A 20,833-nucleotide genomic window follows, 5' to 3' on the forward strand; every position below is an offset into this window, starting at 1 on the left:
CAATACTGTTTAAAACTGTATTGTACTGTTTTTTTGTTTTTGTTTTTTTTATCTCTTATACTCACATTGTTTGCATTTATTTGGTCAAAAATAAGTAAAACATTGATATTGTGAAATATTACCATTTAAAATAACTGTAAATACCTTAATATATTTTAAAATGCAATTTATTCCTGTGATGGCAAAACTGAATTTTCAGTCTTTAATGTCACATGATCCTTCAGAAATCTTTCTAATATGCTGATTTGGTGCTCAAGAAACATTAATGTTGAAAACCGTTGTGCTGCTTAATATTTTTGTGAAAACAGTGATACATTGATGAATAAAATGATTAAAATAACAGCATTTCTTTAAAAAGAAAAGAAAAAAATTATTTATATAATACACACACACACACACACACACACACACACACACACACACATACACACACACATATATATATATATATATATATATATATATATATATATATATATATAATACACACATATATATATAATACACACACATATATATATATATATATATATATATATATATATATATATATATATATATATATATATATATATATATATATATATATATATATATATATATATATATATATATATATATATATATATATATATATATATATATATATATATATATACACATTCACTCACACACACACACACACACACACACACACACACACACACACACACACATATATATATATATATATATATATATATATAATAGATAGATAGATAGATCAAAATTGACAGTAAAGTTTATATATTTAATGCGTCCTGTGGTCTTTTCAGTCAGTTTAATGTGTCAAGCAACACATGGGCTTTCTCATTTCACCTGTCAGTAGTGGGTTCGTGTCACTTATTATGACCGCAGTGGTGTGAGGTATGATTAATACAGCATTAAACAGAGCTGATAGATGGTGTCTCTGAATCAGATTAAAGGCATGAGGTTTGTGTGTCACAGATGATCACATTTTGCAGCTCCTGTAAAACACAGGGTAATCCCAGCACAATTCATCATGTTAATCCACTGTCTCCTGGACAGATTCCATCACCTGCCATCTCTCAGTATTGTACAGATTTGACTCCCAGCTGTCAGTCACTGTGTTGAACTGATCAGATCTGGGCCAGAGAAGCATCCTGAGCTTCTGAAGCAGGAGTAGTGACAAGGGCTCATATTGAAGTTATTTCAGGATCTTAGATGGAGACGTGTGTGTGTCTGTGTGTCTGTGTGTGTTGTGTACCTGGTGTTCCTTGCATTATGGGGACCAAATGTCCCCATATATACCAGTACCAATAAATTTTGACCTTATGGGGACGTTTTTTTGTTTGTTTTTTATCCCCATGAGGAAAACAGCTTATAAATCATATTAAAGGTTCCCTAGATTCAAAAATTGAATTTACCTCGGCATAGTTAAATAACAAGAGTTCAGTACATGGAAAAGACATACAGTGAGTCTCAAACCCCATTGTTTCCTCCTCCTTATATAAATCTCATTTGTTTAAACGACCTCCGAAGAACAGGCGAATGTCAACATAACACCAACTGTTACGTAACAGTCGGGGTGTACGCCCCCAATATTTGCATAATGCCAGCCCATGTTCAAGGCATTACACATGCCAGTATTAACGTCTGGAGCTGCACACAGCCGAATCATCAGACTAGGTAAGCAAGAATAACAGCGAAAAATGGCAGATGGAGCAATAATAACTGACATAATCCATGATAGCATGATATTTTTACTGATATTTGTAAATTGTCTTTCTAAATGTTTCGTTAGCATGTTGCTAATGTACTGTTAAATGAGGTTAAAGTTACCATCGTTTCTTACTGTATTCACGGAGACAAGAGCCGTCGCTATTTCCATTTTTTTAAACACTTGCAGTCTGTATAATGCATAAACACAACTTCATTCTTTATAAATCTCTCCAACAGTGTAGCATTAGCTGTTAGCCACGGAGGACAGCCTCAAATTCACTCAGAATAAAACGTTAACATCCAAATAAATACTTTACTCACATAATTCGAAGCATGCATACAGCATGCATGACAAACATCTTGTAAAGATCCATTTGAGGGTTATATTAGCTGTGTGAACTTTGTAAATGCGCTGTAATATAGTCGACAGCTGGTGTGGCAGGGAGCACGCGATTTAAGGGGGCGGCGCCGAGTGTAAATCAGTGCACTGTTAATTATGCCCCAAAATAGGCAGTTAAAAAAATTAATTAAAAAAAATCTATGGGGTATTTTGAGCTGAAACTTCACAGACACATTCAGGAGACATCTTAGACTTAAAATACATCTTGTGAAAAAGCATTCTTGGGCACCTTTAAATTATGTGTTTTGAAAATCTAAAATAGCAGAAAGTTTTCTGTGATGGTAGGTTTAAGGGTAGGATTAGTGTAGGGGGAGAGAATATACAGTTTGTGTGTGTGTGACCTTACATCCTTTACATTCTGTTGGAACTGTGTGTCCCAGTCATTGTCTTATCTGGCCCAGCTCTCTTTCCTGTATCCCTGTTTTAACACAATACACAGGAAACAGGAAAGAAGGAAACAGGATTGAATACACTGACTGGACTTAAGACTTCACTTCCTGCGTTGCCTTATATGTCAGTGTCAGCCCAGTATTTCTCACCCAAAATGCATCAGCCATAGTTTAAAGAACAAGCATAACTGGTTTCAGATGAGCATATGTGTGAATTCTAGGGTGAATCCCATGAAAATTTGTCTGGGTCACATTTCACCACAAAAAATAAAGATAAAAATAATATTTTATATATATATATATATATATATATATATATATATATATATATATATATATATATATATATATATATATATATATAATATGTATATGTATATGCGTATATATGTATATGTGTATATATGTATATGTGTATATATATATATATATATATATATATATATATATATAATATAATATAATATTTTTATTTATTTTTTTTATTTTGCTAAAATATGAAATATGGCCAAGACATGTTCTTGTCAGGTTCTTTACCACTCCATTTCTCACCTCTTCTGACTTGTAGAAGGCATTTTTTTTTTCAGTTGTCTTGATATGAAGTCACACTTTATAGTCTCTGCCTGTCCATTTTTCACTGTCCACATCAATCAGTTTTCTCTCTGCACCCTCATTACCGCTTCAATTAACCTTGAGCCGCTCAGCTGCACTAAAGTCGATCGCAATCCTTTTCATCGGCACATCCACCCTCACGGCTCTCTCTTACATGCGCGCACACACACACACACAGATATTGTGGATAACATGCAATCTTACTTCAGCAATTAAACTAATGACTTACAAATACTTCTCAAATGAACCAAACAGAGTCACAGTTTGATAGAACTGATGCTCTCTATCCGCTCTTGAACGTCGTCTGTAATTACTGAGAGATAGAGAGAGAAGAAGAGATTGGAAAGAGAAATGCCAGTAGAGAAAGAGGAAGAGAGTTGAAATGAGACAAGGGAATAAGATTTTTCGTCAGATAAGGAGTTTGTCAGAGGACAACCTTGCCTGGTGTCTCTATACATGAGTCGTTGACAAATGAGGATGCTCAAGCTTGTAAAAGAAGAAATCTTTTTAAAATCTAAACACATGTGACGAGTTCTTAAAAATGTAACTTTTATATTCGTGTTGTTGGTGGTGGTGGTGTTTTGTTTTTAAATTATAATATTTTTTAGTAACTGTAACTGGTTACACTTTATTTTAAGGTGTCTTTGTTACACTGTAATTATACATTTAAGTCCTGAGTGATATTACGTGTATTTACTATAGGGTTAGGATTAGGGTTTGGTTTAGGGTTAGGTACATGTAATTATGCATAATTTATAGTTATTACTATAGTAACTCTGTGTAACATATGTAACAATGACTCTAAAATAAAGTGTTACCCACTTATTTGTGTCCTTGTTACATGTAATTACCGAAACCAAACCCTAACCCTAATTATATAGTAAGTACATGTTGTTAATTAATATTACTCAATAATTAAATATATAGTATGGTTACAGTGTAACAAGGACACCTTACAATAGTGTAACCAGTTTTTCTACAAAAAAGTGTAACCAACGTTCAGGGTTTTTTTTGTCACATGATAACAAAAAGGTTTCACATACAGTATGTTAGTAAAACATTGACTTACGCAAAATAATATTTTAAAAAAAAATCACTCTGCTTTTTTAAAAGAAAATATCATATTAGGTTAAAAAATGGTTGCAAAAGTTTAAACACTTATCTCTTTTCATTCTGAAAAAAATATTGTTTCGCACTCCTTATGTGTTTTGGCGTGTATCCTTTTTATATAAATTTCTGTCCCTAACCTGGTGATTTTCCCTGAAGGCTCTCTACCACATTACGAAACCACTTCATAAAAGTTTTATCAGTAACATGAAGAAAGCCATCCATCAATCTCTCAGATCTGCAGTTTATTTGTGGACATCTCCACCCCAGATATCAGTTCTCTGCTTGATCGTATCAAGGCTTTATAGTCGAGATTAGATTTGTCATTTTCTGTTAACTCATTTTGTCAGAGCATCTGCAATCATTTTGGGTGTTAACTTGTCTTGAAAAGGCCTTCGGTCTCAGATCTGACTGAAGACCCAGGGCAGGAATGCTTTAACGGTAACTTTGCAGCATAGATAGACTTAAGACAGGAAGTTTTGGTCTCCGCCCAGTGCTCTGCATCCACGCAAACTGTCAGATGCATCAAAGGCCTTTCCCGAACTCTTTATCAGAGCCTTGTGCCAACCTCTGTAAAATAAATAGGAAAATTTGTGCTCTTCCTGCAATTAAAAGCATCAACATCTCTCCCTATCTCAGTCATGCACATAAGCGTACACATGGGAACAAACTCATATTCTGTTGTGCTCCAACTGCCGTGTTCATGTCTTTCTGAATCACGTTATCCTCAGTTCCCTTAAGAAAGTTATGTTAAAGTCAACATGACTTTAATAATGTTCATAATGTGACCTATTTCAGAGTAAAACACAGTGTTTATTCTTCATTGATACAGTAATGTAGGGCAGGACTTGCAAAAAGTGTCCCTATATGACAGATTGTTGGAGGGGAGGGGTTTAAAATTAAGAGGGCTTGTTCATGTCACCCATAAATTAAAGTCGGATGGATTAGTTATTCTTAGACCACAAAGGATATTAAACCTATTGTTTTACTTTGGTTTTGCACAGCACATTACCAGGAGTCTTAATATATGTCAGCGCAGCACTTTAGAATAATGGGGTTATCTCTGAAATGATGAGAGGGTTTTTTTTTTTTAGGTTTTGATGTTTCAGAATCTCATACTCAGCTAAATGTTCCACATTGAAACTTTAGGCTCAGCTGATGTTAAACAGGTACAGCGCAAATAATTAAATTATTTGCACTTAAAGGTGCCCTAGATTCAAAAATTGAATTTACCTCGGCATAGTTCAGTAGCCTCGACAAGAGTTCAGTACATGGAAAAGACATACATTGAGTTTCAAACTCCATTGTTTCCTCCTTCTTATATGAATCTCATTTGTTTAAAAGACCTCCTAAGAACAGGCGAATCTCAACATAACATCGACTGTTACGTAACAGTCGGGGTGTACTCCCCCAATATTTGCACATGCCAGCCCATGTTCAAGGCATTACACAAGGGCAGCCAGTATTAACGTCTGGATGTGCACAGCAGAATCAACAGACTAGGTAAGCAAGCAAGGACAATAGCGAAAAATGGCAGATGGAGCCATAATAACTGACATGATTCATGATAACATGATATTTTTAGTGATATTTGTAAGTTGTCTTTCTAAATGTTTCGTTAGCATGTTGCTAATGTACTGTTAAATGTGGTTAAAGTTACCATTGTTTCTTACTGTATTCACAGAGACAAGAGCTGTCGCTATTTTCATTTTTTTAAACACTTGCAATCTGTATAATGCATAAACAACTTCATTCTTTATAAATCTCTCCAACAGCATAGCATTAGCCGTTAGCCATGGAGGACAGCCTCAAATTCACTCAGAATAAAACTTTAACATCCAAATAAATACTTTACTCACATAATACGAAGCATGCATACAGCGTGCATGACGAACATCTTGTAAAGATCCATTTGAGGGTTATATTAGCTGTGTGAACTTTGTAAATGCGCTGTAATATAGTCGACAGCTCATGTGGCAGGGAGCACGCGATTTAAGGGGGCGGCGCCGAGTGTAAATCAGTGCATTGTTAATGATGCCCCAAAATAGGCTGTTAAAAAAATTAATTTAAAAAAAATCTATGGGGTATTTTGAGCTGAAACTTCACAGACACATTCAGGAGACACCTTAGACTTATATTACACTGTAAAAAATGACCGTGATTTTAACAGTAAAAGTCTGTAAAAATGCTGCGGTGAAAAACTGTTGATTGGTTTACAGAAAGTTTCCGTACTATATACGGTGAATAACTGTAATAGATCTAATGGTACATTTAATGTAATTTTACGGTAAAATACCGTTAAATTCACAGTTTTTGGAAGTGAAAAATAACAATTCATTGTAAAATTTACAGTGAAAAACCGTATATTGACATTCCCACAATTCCCTGCGTGATACTTCACATTTGATATATTTTCGTTGAAATAACTCTGTTTCTTAGTTTTTCTCATTTTTTTCTAATCAGTTATGTACATTAGGGTTTTATGTTACATCTAATGTTGTTAAATTAATGTTTATTGCATTTTTAAAATTTCATGCATGTTACCATGATGGTGTTTAGTGTGTGTGTGAATGACACTGTGTGCACCTTCTATATATTAGTATTGTCCTCCTCAGCTTGTGGAAAAGCTGCTTGTGATGAACTTTGATTCATCATGTGACTCTCATCACCACTGTGTTTGGTGACTGTCAGTGTATTATAAAGGTACAAAACAGATATTAGTACTTCATTAGGTTAGTAAATTAACATTATATCAGTTAATGAAATATGTTATTTTACCGTAAATTTAACAGATTTAAAATGTAAAATTCACATGTAACTCCGTAAGTATGTTTACGGTTTGATGTCATTTTTACAGTATTGTTCTGGTAACCACAGCTGCCGGTATTTTTCCGTAGAAACAACGGGATTTTTTTTTACAGTGTACATCTTGTGAAAAAGCATTCTTGGGCACCTTTAAAACATAATTGACTGTGTTTATGTGAATACTTGCCTAGACCGGCATTTTGAAATTATTTTGTGTGTGTATTTGACTGTTTAAGCACAATAAGCAGTGAAAAAGAGCTCAATTTAGTACTGAGAGGCTGCTTTATGTGTGCGCACTTTGGGTGTGAGCACATGCAGGAATGAGTAAAATTATGCGCAATACGTGAAATCCCACACCGAAATTCAAGCCCTGTAACACCAACAATATTCATCCTGAGCAAATGAAATGAGTGAGTGAGGGGAGGCGGGTTTGTGTGTCTGCAGAAAATGAGTTTTGGAAGCGTTTCAGATTAGGGCTGGGCGATATATCGCATGCAATTGTCACGCGCATTTCGTCAGTAAAGCCGGTTCCCTGATTACCGCTAAATCACCATCACCTGCTTTCAAATGGAGCGGCATTTAATAGACAGAGCCGTAGTTCACTGATAAGCTACGCAATATCGCGTTCATATCACAGATGAATCGCCTTCGATAATGAACGCGATATTGCGTAGCTTATCAGTGAACTACGGCTCTGTTTATTAAATGCTGCTCCATTTGAAAGCAGGTGATGCCGATTTAGCGGTAATCAGGGAACCGGCTTTACTGACGAAATGCGCGTGACAATCGCATGCGATGTATCGCCCAGCCCTATTTCAGATATTTCAGTATGGATATGTATCGAAAAATCGATATTTTTGACAACACTACATTACACTTAGTTTATTATTTCAGATGCCTTTTTAAAAGACTACAGTTGAAAAATGTATATATAATATAGGCCTATAAAATTCAACCCGCCAAAGTGGCTAGTAGGAGTGACTGTGTTACACGCCACTGCTGAAATCTACACACATTTGGTGTGTTAGTGGGTGTTAATGTCAAGCACTGACTGGTTGAGGGCTTTGGTTGATGACTCATTACCTCACCAGCTGTGTGGCAGGAGTGAGATTCATTTAAGGCACATGTAGATCTTTCCATCTCCATTCTGACTTCATGCCACTCTATAACATCTATTATTCAGATCAGACCCGTGAGCAGATTTATATCACTCTCTTCTTCTCTTTAATCTTCCAGAGCTTCCCTCCATTATAAATAGAACAAAAGTCCACATTCAATATTTGACTTCTACACGATCTGCTTTCTCTTTCTGTATGTTCTTCTCATTGCCCATACCTGTCCCTAAAGCTTTCCTTCAAACTTTCTAAGGTTCACAACAGAACAAACAAAAGCACATTTGCATCAGCGAAACATTTGTGTACACAGATGTGAGATTTTGAGGACTATAATGCCAGAAATCATTTGCAGGCTCATTAGGCTGATGGGATCGGGACATCGCTGGAATGTCTTGTCATTAGGAGCTAAATCAGAAGATGCTGTGATGTTGTTATGCTCGAAGAGTCAGGAAATGGGCTCTTTGCTTTTGTCCCTCTGTCATTCTCACAGTAAAACAGAAAAATCCCTCAAAACGTCTTCCAGAGAAGTCATTCATCATTGTTAAATGACTATAAACATCTAGTAGTGGACATTCACTTTGAATTGGTCACTGGTTATCGCACATTAGGCTAAACTCTCCTCATCCACAGTACTAATGTTTTCCTCCTGTGGCGTGTAAAGGTCTTCATGTCTGTTTGAGGTTGCTCTTCCAGTCACTGAGTTTAGTAGGACAGTTTAAACACTACTAAGATACTTATGTGGTTCTGAGAGACTCTGTGTTCACAAGAGAGAGAAACACTCCCAAAAGTGCTCTGATTAATGAGAGATATTGATGCTGACACAGGTTCCCTACTGAGCTACTAGTTTAATCTCTAATTGAGGCTTTGGAAGAGAGATCTAGAGATGAAGAGATGACTTGGGAATGCTGGTTAATGCACTTAATGATTCAGAAGCTCTGCTGCGGCAGAAGCTGATAAAATAGACACACTGAACACACAGATTGACTGCAAGAGTTGTTGGATATCTGTCATATATAATTCCCAAATCAAGGAATTTTAGTGAAGTGCAAGAAACACCATATGTTGGTTTTTGTAACTTGCAGTTCATTTATTATATTTAATATTAATTTCTATGAATATTTATTAGTTAACGAAATATTTATTCTATTTATCTATCTATTTATTCTTCGCAAAACAATGCAAGTGGTGTTAAAGTTAAACTGAGCGAGTTTATTGCATAGTATTTGCTGCCCTCTATTGGCATGTAGACAGTAATACAGTTTCAGGTCAAATTCTTGGGCTTGTATGTAGTCTATGGAAAGTTATAATAATATAACAAGCATTATTTCTAAGCTGCCTAGGGCTTTACATGCTTTGTATGTGTATCCTAGCATGCAATGTTCTAGAAATATGTGATATTGTGAATTAAAATTGTAAATTGTAAATTCAAAGTGCTAGTGTTCATGCTTGAGAACTATAACAAGGTGCCTAAACTTTTTATTTACTTATCTAGTTTATATTTAATTCAAGTAAATATTCAAGAATATGTAATATACTGCACATTACAGTTCAAAAGTTTCAGGTCGTGAGATTTTTTTTTTTTTATGTTTTTGAAAAATCTTTTATGCTTACCACAGCTGCATTTATGTGAAAAATATAGTAAAACATTAATATTATTAGTTTAAAATAACTGTTTTCTGTTTGAATATATTTTAAATAGGGCTGTCAAGCGATTAAATGTTTTAATCTAATTAATTACATGATGTGCCCATTAAATCACAAATTTGGCTGAGAAATTACCCCCAAAATATAATTTGGAGTCATTGTTGTATTAGCCTCAAATATATGTTATAAAAGTTAGCTTTAGAAATAAATATGTTTATTTGATTCAACATATAAACTTTTGGGCTTTTTCTCCAGAAGCTGCATCTGAATTGGTATCTGGATATATTTATAGACCAGAACAGTTTGGTTACCAACATTCCTCAAAATATCTTCTTTTATGTTCCACAAATGAAAGTCAGTCATACCGGTTTGAAACGACATGCGGGTGAGTAAATGTAAATAAAGAGATAAAAACAGCACTCGTGTGATATTGTGCTTGTTACCCGTGTGACATTGCTTAACTACATTATATGATGTAATAAATATAAGAAAAAAGCTCATATATGGGGCATTTTTGCCCCGATATCTTGAATTTTAGGGTCTTTCTAACTGCAGTCTATAGACTACATCACGCACAGTTGTTGCCTTAAATCATCTTAACACGTATTTTTCCATAACTAATTAATTAAATTAATGCATTAAATTGGTAACCCTCATTTTAAAATGTAATTTATTCCTGTGATGCCAAAGCTGAATTTTCAGCATCATTTCTCCAGTCTTCAGTGTCACATGATCCTTCAGAAATCATTCTAATGTGATGATTTAGCACTCAAGATACATTTCTTATTATTATCAGTGTTGAAAACTGTATAATATTTTTGTGGAAACTTTGAATATAGAGTTCAAAGTTTAGAGTTCAGTTTATTTGAAATAGACATTTTTGAAACATTGTAAATGTTTTTGATAGATAGATAGATAGATAGATAGATAGATAGATAGATAGATAGATAGATAGATAGATAGATAGATAGATAGATAGATTGATTGATTGATTGATTGATTGATTGATTGATTGATTGATTGATTATAGTTTAATATTTGTGATTGACAGTATAGTTGTAACCAGTTCAGAATACAGGCTACAGATCACTGCAGTGACCTCTGTACGGAAGAGGATTAGGGCCAAGCAATAATAAAAAATAAAACCATCTCGAGATTAAAGTTGTTAAATTTCGATAAAAAAGTCTAAATAAAATGTTGAGAATAAACTAGTTAAATTACGAGAACAAACTCGTTAAATTTTGAGAAAAAAGTCAAGATAAAATGTTGAGAATAAACTTGTTAAATTACGAGAAAAAAGTCGTTAAATTATGAGAACAAACTCGTTAAATTTCGAGAAAAAAGTCGAGATAAAATGTTGAGAATAAAGTCATTAAATTACGAGAATAAAGTCATTAAATTACGAGAATAAAGTCATTAAATTACGGGAATAAACTCAGTAAATTACGAGAATAAACTCATTAAATTACGAGAATAAAGTCGAGATAAAATGTTGAGAATAAAGTCATTAAATTACGAGAATAAAAGTAAATTACGAGAATAAAGTCATTAAATTACGAGAATAAAGTCATTAAATTACGAGAATAAACTCATTAAATTATGAGAACAAACTCGTTAAATTTCGAGAAAAATGTCGAGATAAAATGTTGAGAATAAAGTCATTAAATTACGAGAATAAATTCGTTAATTTAATGACTTTATTCTCAACATTTTATCTCAACTTTTTTCTTGAAATTTAACAACATTTTTCTCATAATTTAACGACTTTTTTCTCGTAATTTAATGACTTTATTCTCAACATTTTATCTCGACTTTTTTCTTGAAATTTAACTATTTTTTTCTCGTATTTTAATGAGTTTATTCTCAACATTTTATCTCGACTTTTTTCTCGAAATTTAACAACTTTAATCTCAAGATGGTTTTATTTTTTTTATTATTGCTTGGCCCTAATCCTCTTCCGTACCTCTGGTCCTTGACAATGCCCTAAAATAACAGAGGGAGGCGAAGTGGAGCAAATGATTAAGATATATTTTTCTTTTGGTAAACTATAGAATTGACACAGATTTTAAGATAAATCTGAAAGGGACACAACCAGAAATCTGTTTTTCCCCTTTGACCTATAAAATGAAATGTTGATGAAGATTTTCCATGAAAGCAGATTAATACCTTTATACCTTCATAATGCGATTCAATTTTTTATCCTGCCCCACATATAGGCTAAATTTCTGAATTGACCTCCAAGTGACGGCTTTATTTGGCGAGGGTCAACGGAAGCCATTGCACTATCGTTGCTAGTTTGTAATCGGGCTAAAGACCAGCTCGCATACATAAAGCAGAAGAAAACATTAGAGAGACGAGCACAAACAGGATTGAGGATTAGTGGTTTTACACTTAAGGGAGGGGAATTCGACATACACATGACATTGAGGCTCTCTCTCGCTCATACCTTCCACTAAGCCTAAAATAAGATGCTCGGCAGTTGCGTCACCCGTTTTTTTTTTTCCCAGTGGACTTTCATCTAAAGTTCTAAATGACAAGAGGATTTTAGAAGCAGATTCTCTTTTATGAGTCTCTGTGTGTGGCGAGTATCTGTTTCTACGGGAGCCGTGCCGAAGCGTCCTGGCCAAGCTGGCGGAACAGACGGACAACCAGGACAGCTGGATTCAGCTTGTTTACCTCCACTTGGGGGAGTGTAAGTCACTCCTGGATGTTTCAGAGCTTTTGTTGGAGTTTCAAAGGAGTACACCTCGACATGTGATCTGTCAACTAGTTAGAATGTCAGTTTTTTGTGTTTTGCAAGTTGTTAATCAATTTTTGCTTTCTGTCTTTCTCTTTCCAGGTGACCTGGCTGCTCTTCAGGTGCCTCAAAAAAACGTAGAAGTGATCCAAGGGAACGCGGTAGTGCTGCAGGCTTCTTACACTGGTGCTGAGATTCAGAAAAACACGGTCGTCTGGAACTACATATCCAGCAGCACAGAAATGGTGACTGTCTTTTGCTATATGTTGCTTTTCTTTGTATGTGTTGGCAGTGACAGCAGTGTCCTGTAGTGTGATATGCAATAATTCATCTAAAAACACATTTTTACACATTTTTGATTTTTATGATGATTTTTTTGTTTCTATACACTTTTTTTATTATTATTATTATTATTATTATTTACTCATACATATTTATTTTAGTCATATTAATTGAGAGACTGTATGGAATATTTATACATAATACAAATCAATTTGTCACACTGCAGAATCACTGAAGTGCAAGAATATATATATATATATATATATATATATATATATATATATATATATATATATATATATATATATATATATATATATATATATATATATATATATATATATATATATATATATATATATATATATATATATATATATATATATATATATATATATATATATATATATATATATATAATATATATATATATATATATATATATATAGGTTGTTTGTGCACTATTTATTTTATATATATATATATTAAATAAATAGTGACTTTTAAAAATTATATACACCTAAAAACCCTGAAATATTAATGTTAAAAACATGGACATGTTATTTGTCACTTTTCCTTATATAAATTATAATTTCAAGATTCAAGAATTTATTCATCATAGGCAGTTATATACAAAATATAACTTGCAGTGAAATGTAAACCTGGTCAGCTAGAGACTGTGCATTAAATATAAATAAATAGTAGGTAAAAATGGTAAAATAAGACGAACATAAGAAATAATAATGGAAAAAATAAGTTATAATTATAAACAAAATAACAGTAAGGCAAGTATGGTTATAAAAACACCTGAGGTAGTGCAAAAACTGTATACAGCAGACTAAGACAAGTACGTAGTCAGATGTACGGAGAATGTGCAAGAATACAGTAGGAAGTACAAAATAATTGTAGTAGTAGTAGTAATAATAACAAAAATAAAGCATAAGTTAAGCTTGTCATAAAACTTACTTTTTTGCCTATAAAATGTGCTTCAGTTACTAATAAACAATTCAAACTTAATAGAGTAATAATTGTAAGGGTATTATTATTAAGGTATTTCTTAAGCTCTTTTTTGCTGGAATAAATGAGAGACGTTGTATGTAGACTATGACATATATCAAAACCATGACATACATCAACTATAGTCATAAAAAAGACTTACTTTATGAAGTTTTAAACAGTAGGTAACAAAAGTGATAATCCACCTGGGAAAATTAACATCTTCACCCTTTACTCAAATTTTATCACAAATCTGTTTAAAGACTTTGTAAGCATAGAAGTCATTTGTTTTTATTTGTGATAATGCAATGAAACATGCCAAATTGTGCGGACATAACTTTTTTTTTTATGAACACAAGCGAAAACAAGAGAGAACCACCAAAATATTAATAACTGATGATTGTATTCAATGTTATTTTTTTTCCTGTGACCTTTTTATTTATTTATTTGTTTATTTTTAAGCCAAATAATTTTGTAAGATAAATACCTTAACCAAGTTTAGCACCCCGCAATATTTAAAATATTTAAAAAATATTTTCCTCATATTTTGATGGTTTAATTGGACTTGTAGGGTCATTAAAATCAGTATCTTAGGTCATGTGCACATATTGGCTGTTTTCAAACAGATTTCATAGTTTTAATACATTATAATAATTTAACATGCAGCTGATGTCTGACCCTGGTCAGCTCTAGAGGTCAAGAGTGCACACAGAATAAATCTTGCTCCTCATCATCACTCAAGTGCTCACGTGAACATGTTTCCAGTGCAGTGAGGCCAGAGGATTCAGCAAAGAATTATAATGACATCTGATGTTATGTCAGTCCAAATTAGATTTCGAAATGGTATGGTATTATGGGTGGGATCATTCCTTAGTTTTTGTGCAGATGCCAGAAAGTTTAGCACCATCTGTTCTTGTTATGATTTGGATTATGAATGGCAGAGACTTTATTGAAAATGATTGTGGACCGATTGTCAAAAGCTCTTAAAAATGTATACTTTTTAAAATATATATATTTATTATTTATTTAAATCATTTTGAATGGATGCTCATATCCACATCACAGAATCACTTTGTGTTAACCATTCTGAAACTCATGTGGGTCTTCACAGAAGACTACAACTCTGCAAGCTCCATCTTACCTTAAGAGCTGTGATTGAAATGTCCACTCTTGGCAGCAATTCTCTTTAATTTTGGATTACATGGCATCTCATTACTCTGTAAGAAACCGTATTATCTGCAGATTGTAAAATCCTCTTTACTGCATTTTCTTCAGTTGAGATTAACTCTGGGAAGGGTTGTTCTGATATGAATCTTTTAGACCTGTCCGATGAGAAATTCTGTCTCTGGCTCTGATAGATTGATCTTCACTCAATTTTTTTTTATTTTACTTTTGCTCAATGGTCTTGAAATTTACTGCCTTTTGCCTAGTTTTTGTCTTTTTGTTTTTGCAACTTTTTATGTTTGACATTAGTAATAGAAATGTTTTTTGTGTTTGTGTGTGTGCGTGTGTGTGTATAATTTATATTATTTTATATTTATTAATACCTCATCTATTTATATTTTATTATACAAGATATTTATATTTTCAAAAATTAGGATTTGTTATTGTAAGAAAAAATGTGGGGGGTTTCTATACATTTTGTTTGGTTTATTTAAAAAAAAGAAGTTTGAAATCATAAATTTTTTATGTTTTTGAAAAAAAAAAAGTTGCTTATGCTCACCAAGGCTGCATTTCTTTGATCAAAATACAATAATATTGTGAAATATTGATAAAATTAAAAATAACGGTTTTCTGTTTTTACTATATTTTATAGTTCATTTCAAAGTTGAATTTTCAGCATCATTACTCCAATCTTCAGAAATTTAATATGCTTATTTGGTGGCCAGTTATTATCAGTTATTATTGGCGCTCAATTATTAATGGTTTTATTATCAATATTGAAAGTTTTGCTGCTTAAGATTTTTGTGGCAACCATGAAACTTTTTTAGGATTCTTTGATGAATATAAAGTTCAAAAGTTCATCATTTATTAGAAATATAAATCTTTTGTAATGTTATAAATGTCTTTACTGACACTTCTGATCATTTTAATGCATCCTTGCTGAATAAAAGTATTAATTTCTTTATTTTTTATTTTCTTACTCACCCCAGCTTTTGTTTGGTAGTATATCACAGTTTCCATTAAAATATTATGTTTTTATAAAAACCTTTTTTTCAAAAAGGATCATTTAAAGAAATGTTTCTCAAGCACCAATTCTTCATTTTAGAGTGACATAAAATGAAGGATCATGTGACACTGAAGATTTGAGTAATGATGCTGAAAATTCAAGTTTATCATTACAAGAAAAAAAATACATTTTTAATATATTCAAATAGAAAAGATTTTAAATTGTAATAATATTTCATAATATTGCTGTTTTACTGTATTTTTGATTAAATAAATGCAGCCTTGAACAGAATGCTTCAAAAACATTATGTTAAATGCATTTAATGTAAATGTTATCAACTATTCATTCCTCATTTTCGTAATTATGATCCCTCCCATCCTCCTCTTTGTCTTTCTTTAGATCATCTCATACGTCGGTGGAGGGTATAGTAATGGCACTTCCCAGTTTGCAGGTCGAGTTGGTTTTGTCCATGAAATGCCTGACACCAACCTGTCCCTGTACATTAAAAACACCAAAGCATCGGACTCAGGGAATTACTTATGCCAGGTCATGATCCCCGGAGCCCCAGGACTCACTGGAGGGCAAATAACACTTAATGTTAAAGGTGTGTACTTGCTGCCACACTGTGGCGCACACATGCAAAGCCATAAAATGCACATGTCAGATGGAAAAAACATGCACATCATCCCCTAATCCTCTTTCAGATGTGTTCTGTGACACATATTCTTTTTTTTAAACACTAAATACCATAAAGTTCAGCGTTTCGCAGAAAACGATTTTACTCCACATTTAACATCACATTGACCCATCATGTCTCTTTCAGTTCCTCCTTCAGTGCCGGTGTGTCAAGTTAAAGAAAGGCCTGTTCTCAAAGGAAACATCACTCTGGCCTGTAACTCTAATGACGGTAAACCAGCCCCCAAATACAAGTGGACCAAGACGAGCCCTACCTCAGAGGTCTTTTTCTCTCCCGCACTAAGTGAGTCTATCTATGTATTTATTTCAGTCTTCTTTCTATTAGCATATTGTGTCTCTGCTCGGTAGTTAACCAAGCAGAGATAAAATGAAAACCAAATTTAACCAACAATGAAAAACACTAATGTCATTCAAACATGTTTGACTGTATATCTTCTGTGGAAAAGAGGTACATTTCTTTGCCACTGGCAAAGAAAGCACCATAAAAGTGTACTAAAATTCATCACAACTCAGGATCCAATCACAATGTGAACAGCTCACTGGGAGATAAGTTTATTCATAAATATTGATTTTATTTTTTATCGGTTTGTCACATTAAGCTATAGTGTACAGCACACGGGTCACTTGCCCACTTTTATGATACTATGAAGGTGCTTTTTCATCCCTTTTAAAAAACCTGAGCTTCAGTGAAAAAAAATTGTTACTCAAAAAATTCCCTTGGAGGAAAGTATGTCATTAGTGTGAATAAATCATTTCAGAATTTTCATTTTTGGCTGAACTAATCCTTTAAGCATGATGGGGAAACAGTTTGGACTGAGATTAAACCATATATTTGTTGACCTTAATTATGTCATTCTTGAGCCACTGGAATCCTTGGATATATATGTTGGATGAACATTCCTGCCATTCAGCTGGCAGGACTTTATCGGTCACTGTTACATGATTTTTTTTTGTGTGTGTGTGTGATCTGTTATTTTTTTAAACATGCAACCTCACACTGTTGTATTGTTGCAGATGAAACAGCAGGAACTTTAAAACTGAACAATCTGAGCAGTAATATGTCAGGAAAATACATGTGCACTTCATCCAACTCTGCAGGAGAGGAGACATGTTACATCAACCTGGAGGTCATCACATGTATGTACTGCTGTTTGGTCATTACATAAACTACTGTTCAAAAGTTTGGGGTCAGATTCTTTTTTTTTTTTTTTTACTTTTATTAAAATGACATTAACTTTCTATTCATCAAAGAAATATATTACGGCTTCCACAAAAATGTTAAGTAGCATGACTGTTTTCAACATTTGACAATAATTAAAAATGCTTCTTGAACACCTAATCAGCATATTAGAATCATTCCTGAAGTATCATGTCACACTGAAGACTGAATCACAGCCATCACAGGAATAAATGACATTTTAAATAAAACATTTAAAAATATAGAAAACAGTTTTACTGTATTTTTGATCAAATAAATATAGTCTTGGTAAACATAAGAGACTTTCAAAAACATTAAGAAATCATACTAACCCAAAATTTTGAATGGTAGTGTATTTGTTTATTTTGTCTTTTAGACTTTAGAGTTACTCTGTGTGGCATACATCAACTTTTCTTTTTTTTTTCTTTTTTTTTTTTTGTGCAGCAACTAATGCTGGGATGATTGCGGGTGTTACGGTTGGTTGTATTGTGGCTCTCATCCTGATCATTCTCTTCCTCTTCTTCATGTGGACAAGACGGAAAGACACAGAGGAGGATTTTGCCAATGATATCAAGTAAGATAATTATGATTTATTGATTGAAGTTACGTATTGATGTCTCCTGTTCCCACAAAAACTCTCAATAAGCAACTGAATGCAGCAAAAATTAGGAGTTTATTTTAGATAAAAATAGTTCATTTAGGGAAAATAACTAAACCTTTGGGAGGAGGACAGGCCAAAATATCATAAAACCTCTAACTCTGGTTATACATCTTTCCTGAATCAAAACAAAAAGCAAAATAAAGGACATGTTTTTACCTCCCTGCTATTCATAAACAGGAGAAAATGCATTGTAAAGTAAATTGACACCCCACTCCCTACTAAGATAGCCCCCTTAAAAGTAGTACTTTGATTTACTACAATTACCAGTTAAAGGGATAGTTCATAAATTCTGTCATTAATTACTCTCTCATGTTGTTCCACACCCGTAGGCTGTGTTCAAACTATACTTTGCCTCAAAAGAGGGCTTACAATGAGTTACAAAGATACATAACAGCTACGACTGCGTACACTACATGCTTTATGCAAGCACTATATAGGATAAATCACTATATAGGATTTACCCTATTATACATTATTGGCATGAATTGATAGGTGAAATGGTCTATAAACAAAGCATCAGGCTGTCTTTGAGTTCACATGAACAACGGTTAAAGTTACTCATCAGGCTACAGAAGAATACCAAAATTCCTCCGTTCAATTAGGTCTAATACATCGAGAGTCATGCAGAACTATAACAACCCAGCCACGACACGTAATTGCGAATAACATGCCTTACCTTAACACAGGACCTGGGGTCAGCTTCCTTTGCTGTTCAAGTTAAAGGATTAGTTTACTTTCAAATGAAAATTTCCTGATAATTTACTCGCCCCCATGTCATCCAAGATGTTCATGTCTTTCTTTCATCAGTGGAAAAGAAATTAAGGTTTTTGATGAAAACATTCCAGGATTTTTCTCCATATAGTGGACTTCAATGGCCTCCAGATGGTTGAAGGTCAAAATTAGTTTCAGTGCAGCTTCAAAGCATTCTACGTGATCCCAGATGAGAAATGAGGGTCTTATATAGAGAAACCATTGCTCATTTTCTAAAAAAAAAAATCAAAAAATTATGCGTTTTAACCATAAATGCTCATCTTGAACTAGCTCCCTTCTTCTTCTCTATTTGAATTCCAGCAGTGTAGACACTGCTAAGTGTATTACTGCCCTCCACAGGTCAAAGTTTGAACTAAATTGTCATATACAATATGCTTGTGCAAGTATATAACAATTATTTCAAACTTTGACCTGTGGAGGGCAGTAATACACTTAGCAGTGTCTACACTGCTGGAATTTAAATAGAGAAGAAGAAGAAGAGAGCTAGTTCAAGATGAGCATTTATGGTTAAAACGCATATTTTTTTATTTTTTTATTTATTTTTTTTTTTTAAATGAGCGATTGGTTTCTCTAGATAAGACCTGGAATATTTTCATCAAAAACCTTAATTTATTTTCGACTGAAGAAAGAAGGACATGGACATGTTGGAAGACATGGGGGTGAGTAAATTATCAGGACATTTTATTTTTAATTTGAAAGTGAACAAATCCTTTAACATGTACTAAACATGAGTGGAATTTGCACCGCAGCGCCCCCACACCTTGATGCTCATAGCATAGCAAGTATAGTTATCTGTATTGAAGTGAATTAGGTTTAAATCGCCGTCATGCATGAATGAATGATATTTTTGCAATTTTACACATAATAATCCATGATGATCACATTACACAAAACTGAAATTGCACGCCAAAATAACACATTGTCAATATTTTTTGAGACCCCCCAAAATTTCACAAATCACATTTTCTGGGGAGCCCATGTCTTATTAAGGGGAGCCGAGCTCCCCCTAGCCTGTAGGTCCTTTTGTTCGTTTTCGAAACAATGCAATGAAATTAATGAAATGAACACACACACAGCAAAATCAACTCTGCTCAGAGTACATATGGTCCCTCTCTAAATAGTGTTAAAATAACACTGAAGCAGAGTTAAAGTTAATGAGATAATTAAACAATTAATTAAGTGATGATTGTGCATTAGTGATGAACACCTGCTGTTAACAAGCAGAATCACTGAAGAGAAACACAAGAACTACAACCAGGGCCGGTGTAAGCTCACGCCCACAATCCCATCACTTGCGCGTGCACAGCTCTCCATTATGAATAGTGCTTATAAATATATGGCATTTATAAATATCGTGCACACAAAGGTGAGCAACGTGACTCCTCCGCTTTCTCCGCTTTTGCAGGTTCACTATATCATTTTTAATACAATTCACCAAAAAATATTACACTATTAAACAGGCCTAAAAAAAAACCACACACACACAAAAAAACACTATTTTGAAAAAATCACATTACAAAAATAAAAC

The 20,833-nt window shown here is 33.4% G+C and overlaps 1 protein-coding gene across 2 annotated transcripts in view; it reads left to right on the top strand.

Annotated features, from left to right (window-relative positions):
* esama (endothelial cell adhesion molecule a) overlaps positions 1-20,833 on the top strand; it is a 53,327-nt gene that overhangs the window by 28,394 nt on the left and 4,100 nt on the right. The window contains exons 1-6 of one of the 2 annotated variants that reach the window (XM_048180760.1): positions 12,302-12,486; positions 12,634-12,776; positions 16,379-16,583; positions 16,803-16,958; positions 17,690-17,812; positions 18,318-18,447. In XM_048180760.1, the coding sequence (XP_048036717.1) occupies positions 12,774-12,776; positions 16,379-16,583; positions 16,803-16,958; positions 17,690-17,812; positions 18,318-18,447 (617 nt within the window). In that variant the 5' untranslated portion in view covers positions 12,302-12,486; positions 12,634-12,773. Of the gene's footprint in view, positions 1-12,301; positions 12,487-12,633; positions 12,777-16,378; positions 16,584-16,802; positions 16,959-17,689; positions 17,813-18,317; positions 18,448-20,833 lie in introns of those variants that run through there. The other variant, XM_048180759.1, reaches the window with a different exon arrangement.

Source organism: Megalobrama amblycephala, linkage group LG2 (assembly GCF_018812025.1).
Source record: "Megalobrama amblycephala isolate DHTTF-2021 linkage group LG2, ASM1881202v1, whole genome shotgun sequence".
In the NCBI taxonomy this organism is placed as follows: Eukaryota; Metazoa; Chordata; class Actinopteri; order Cypriniformes; family Xenocyprididae; genus Megalobrama; species Megalobrama amblycephala.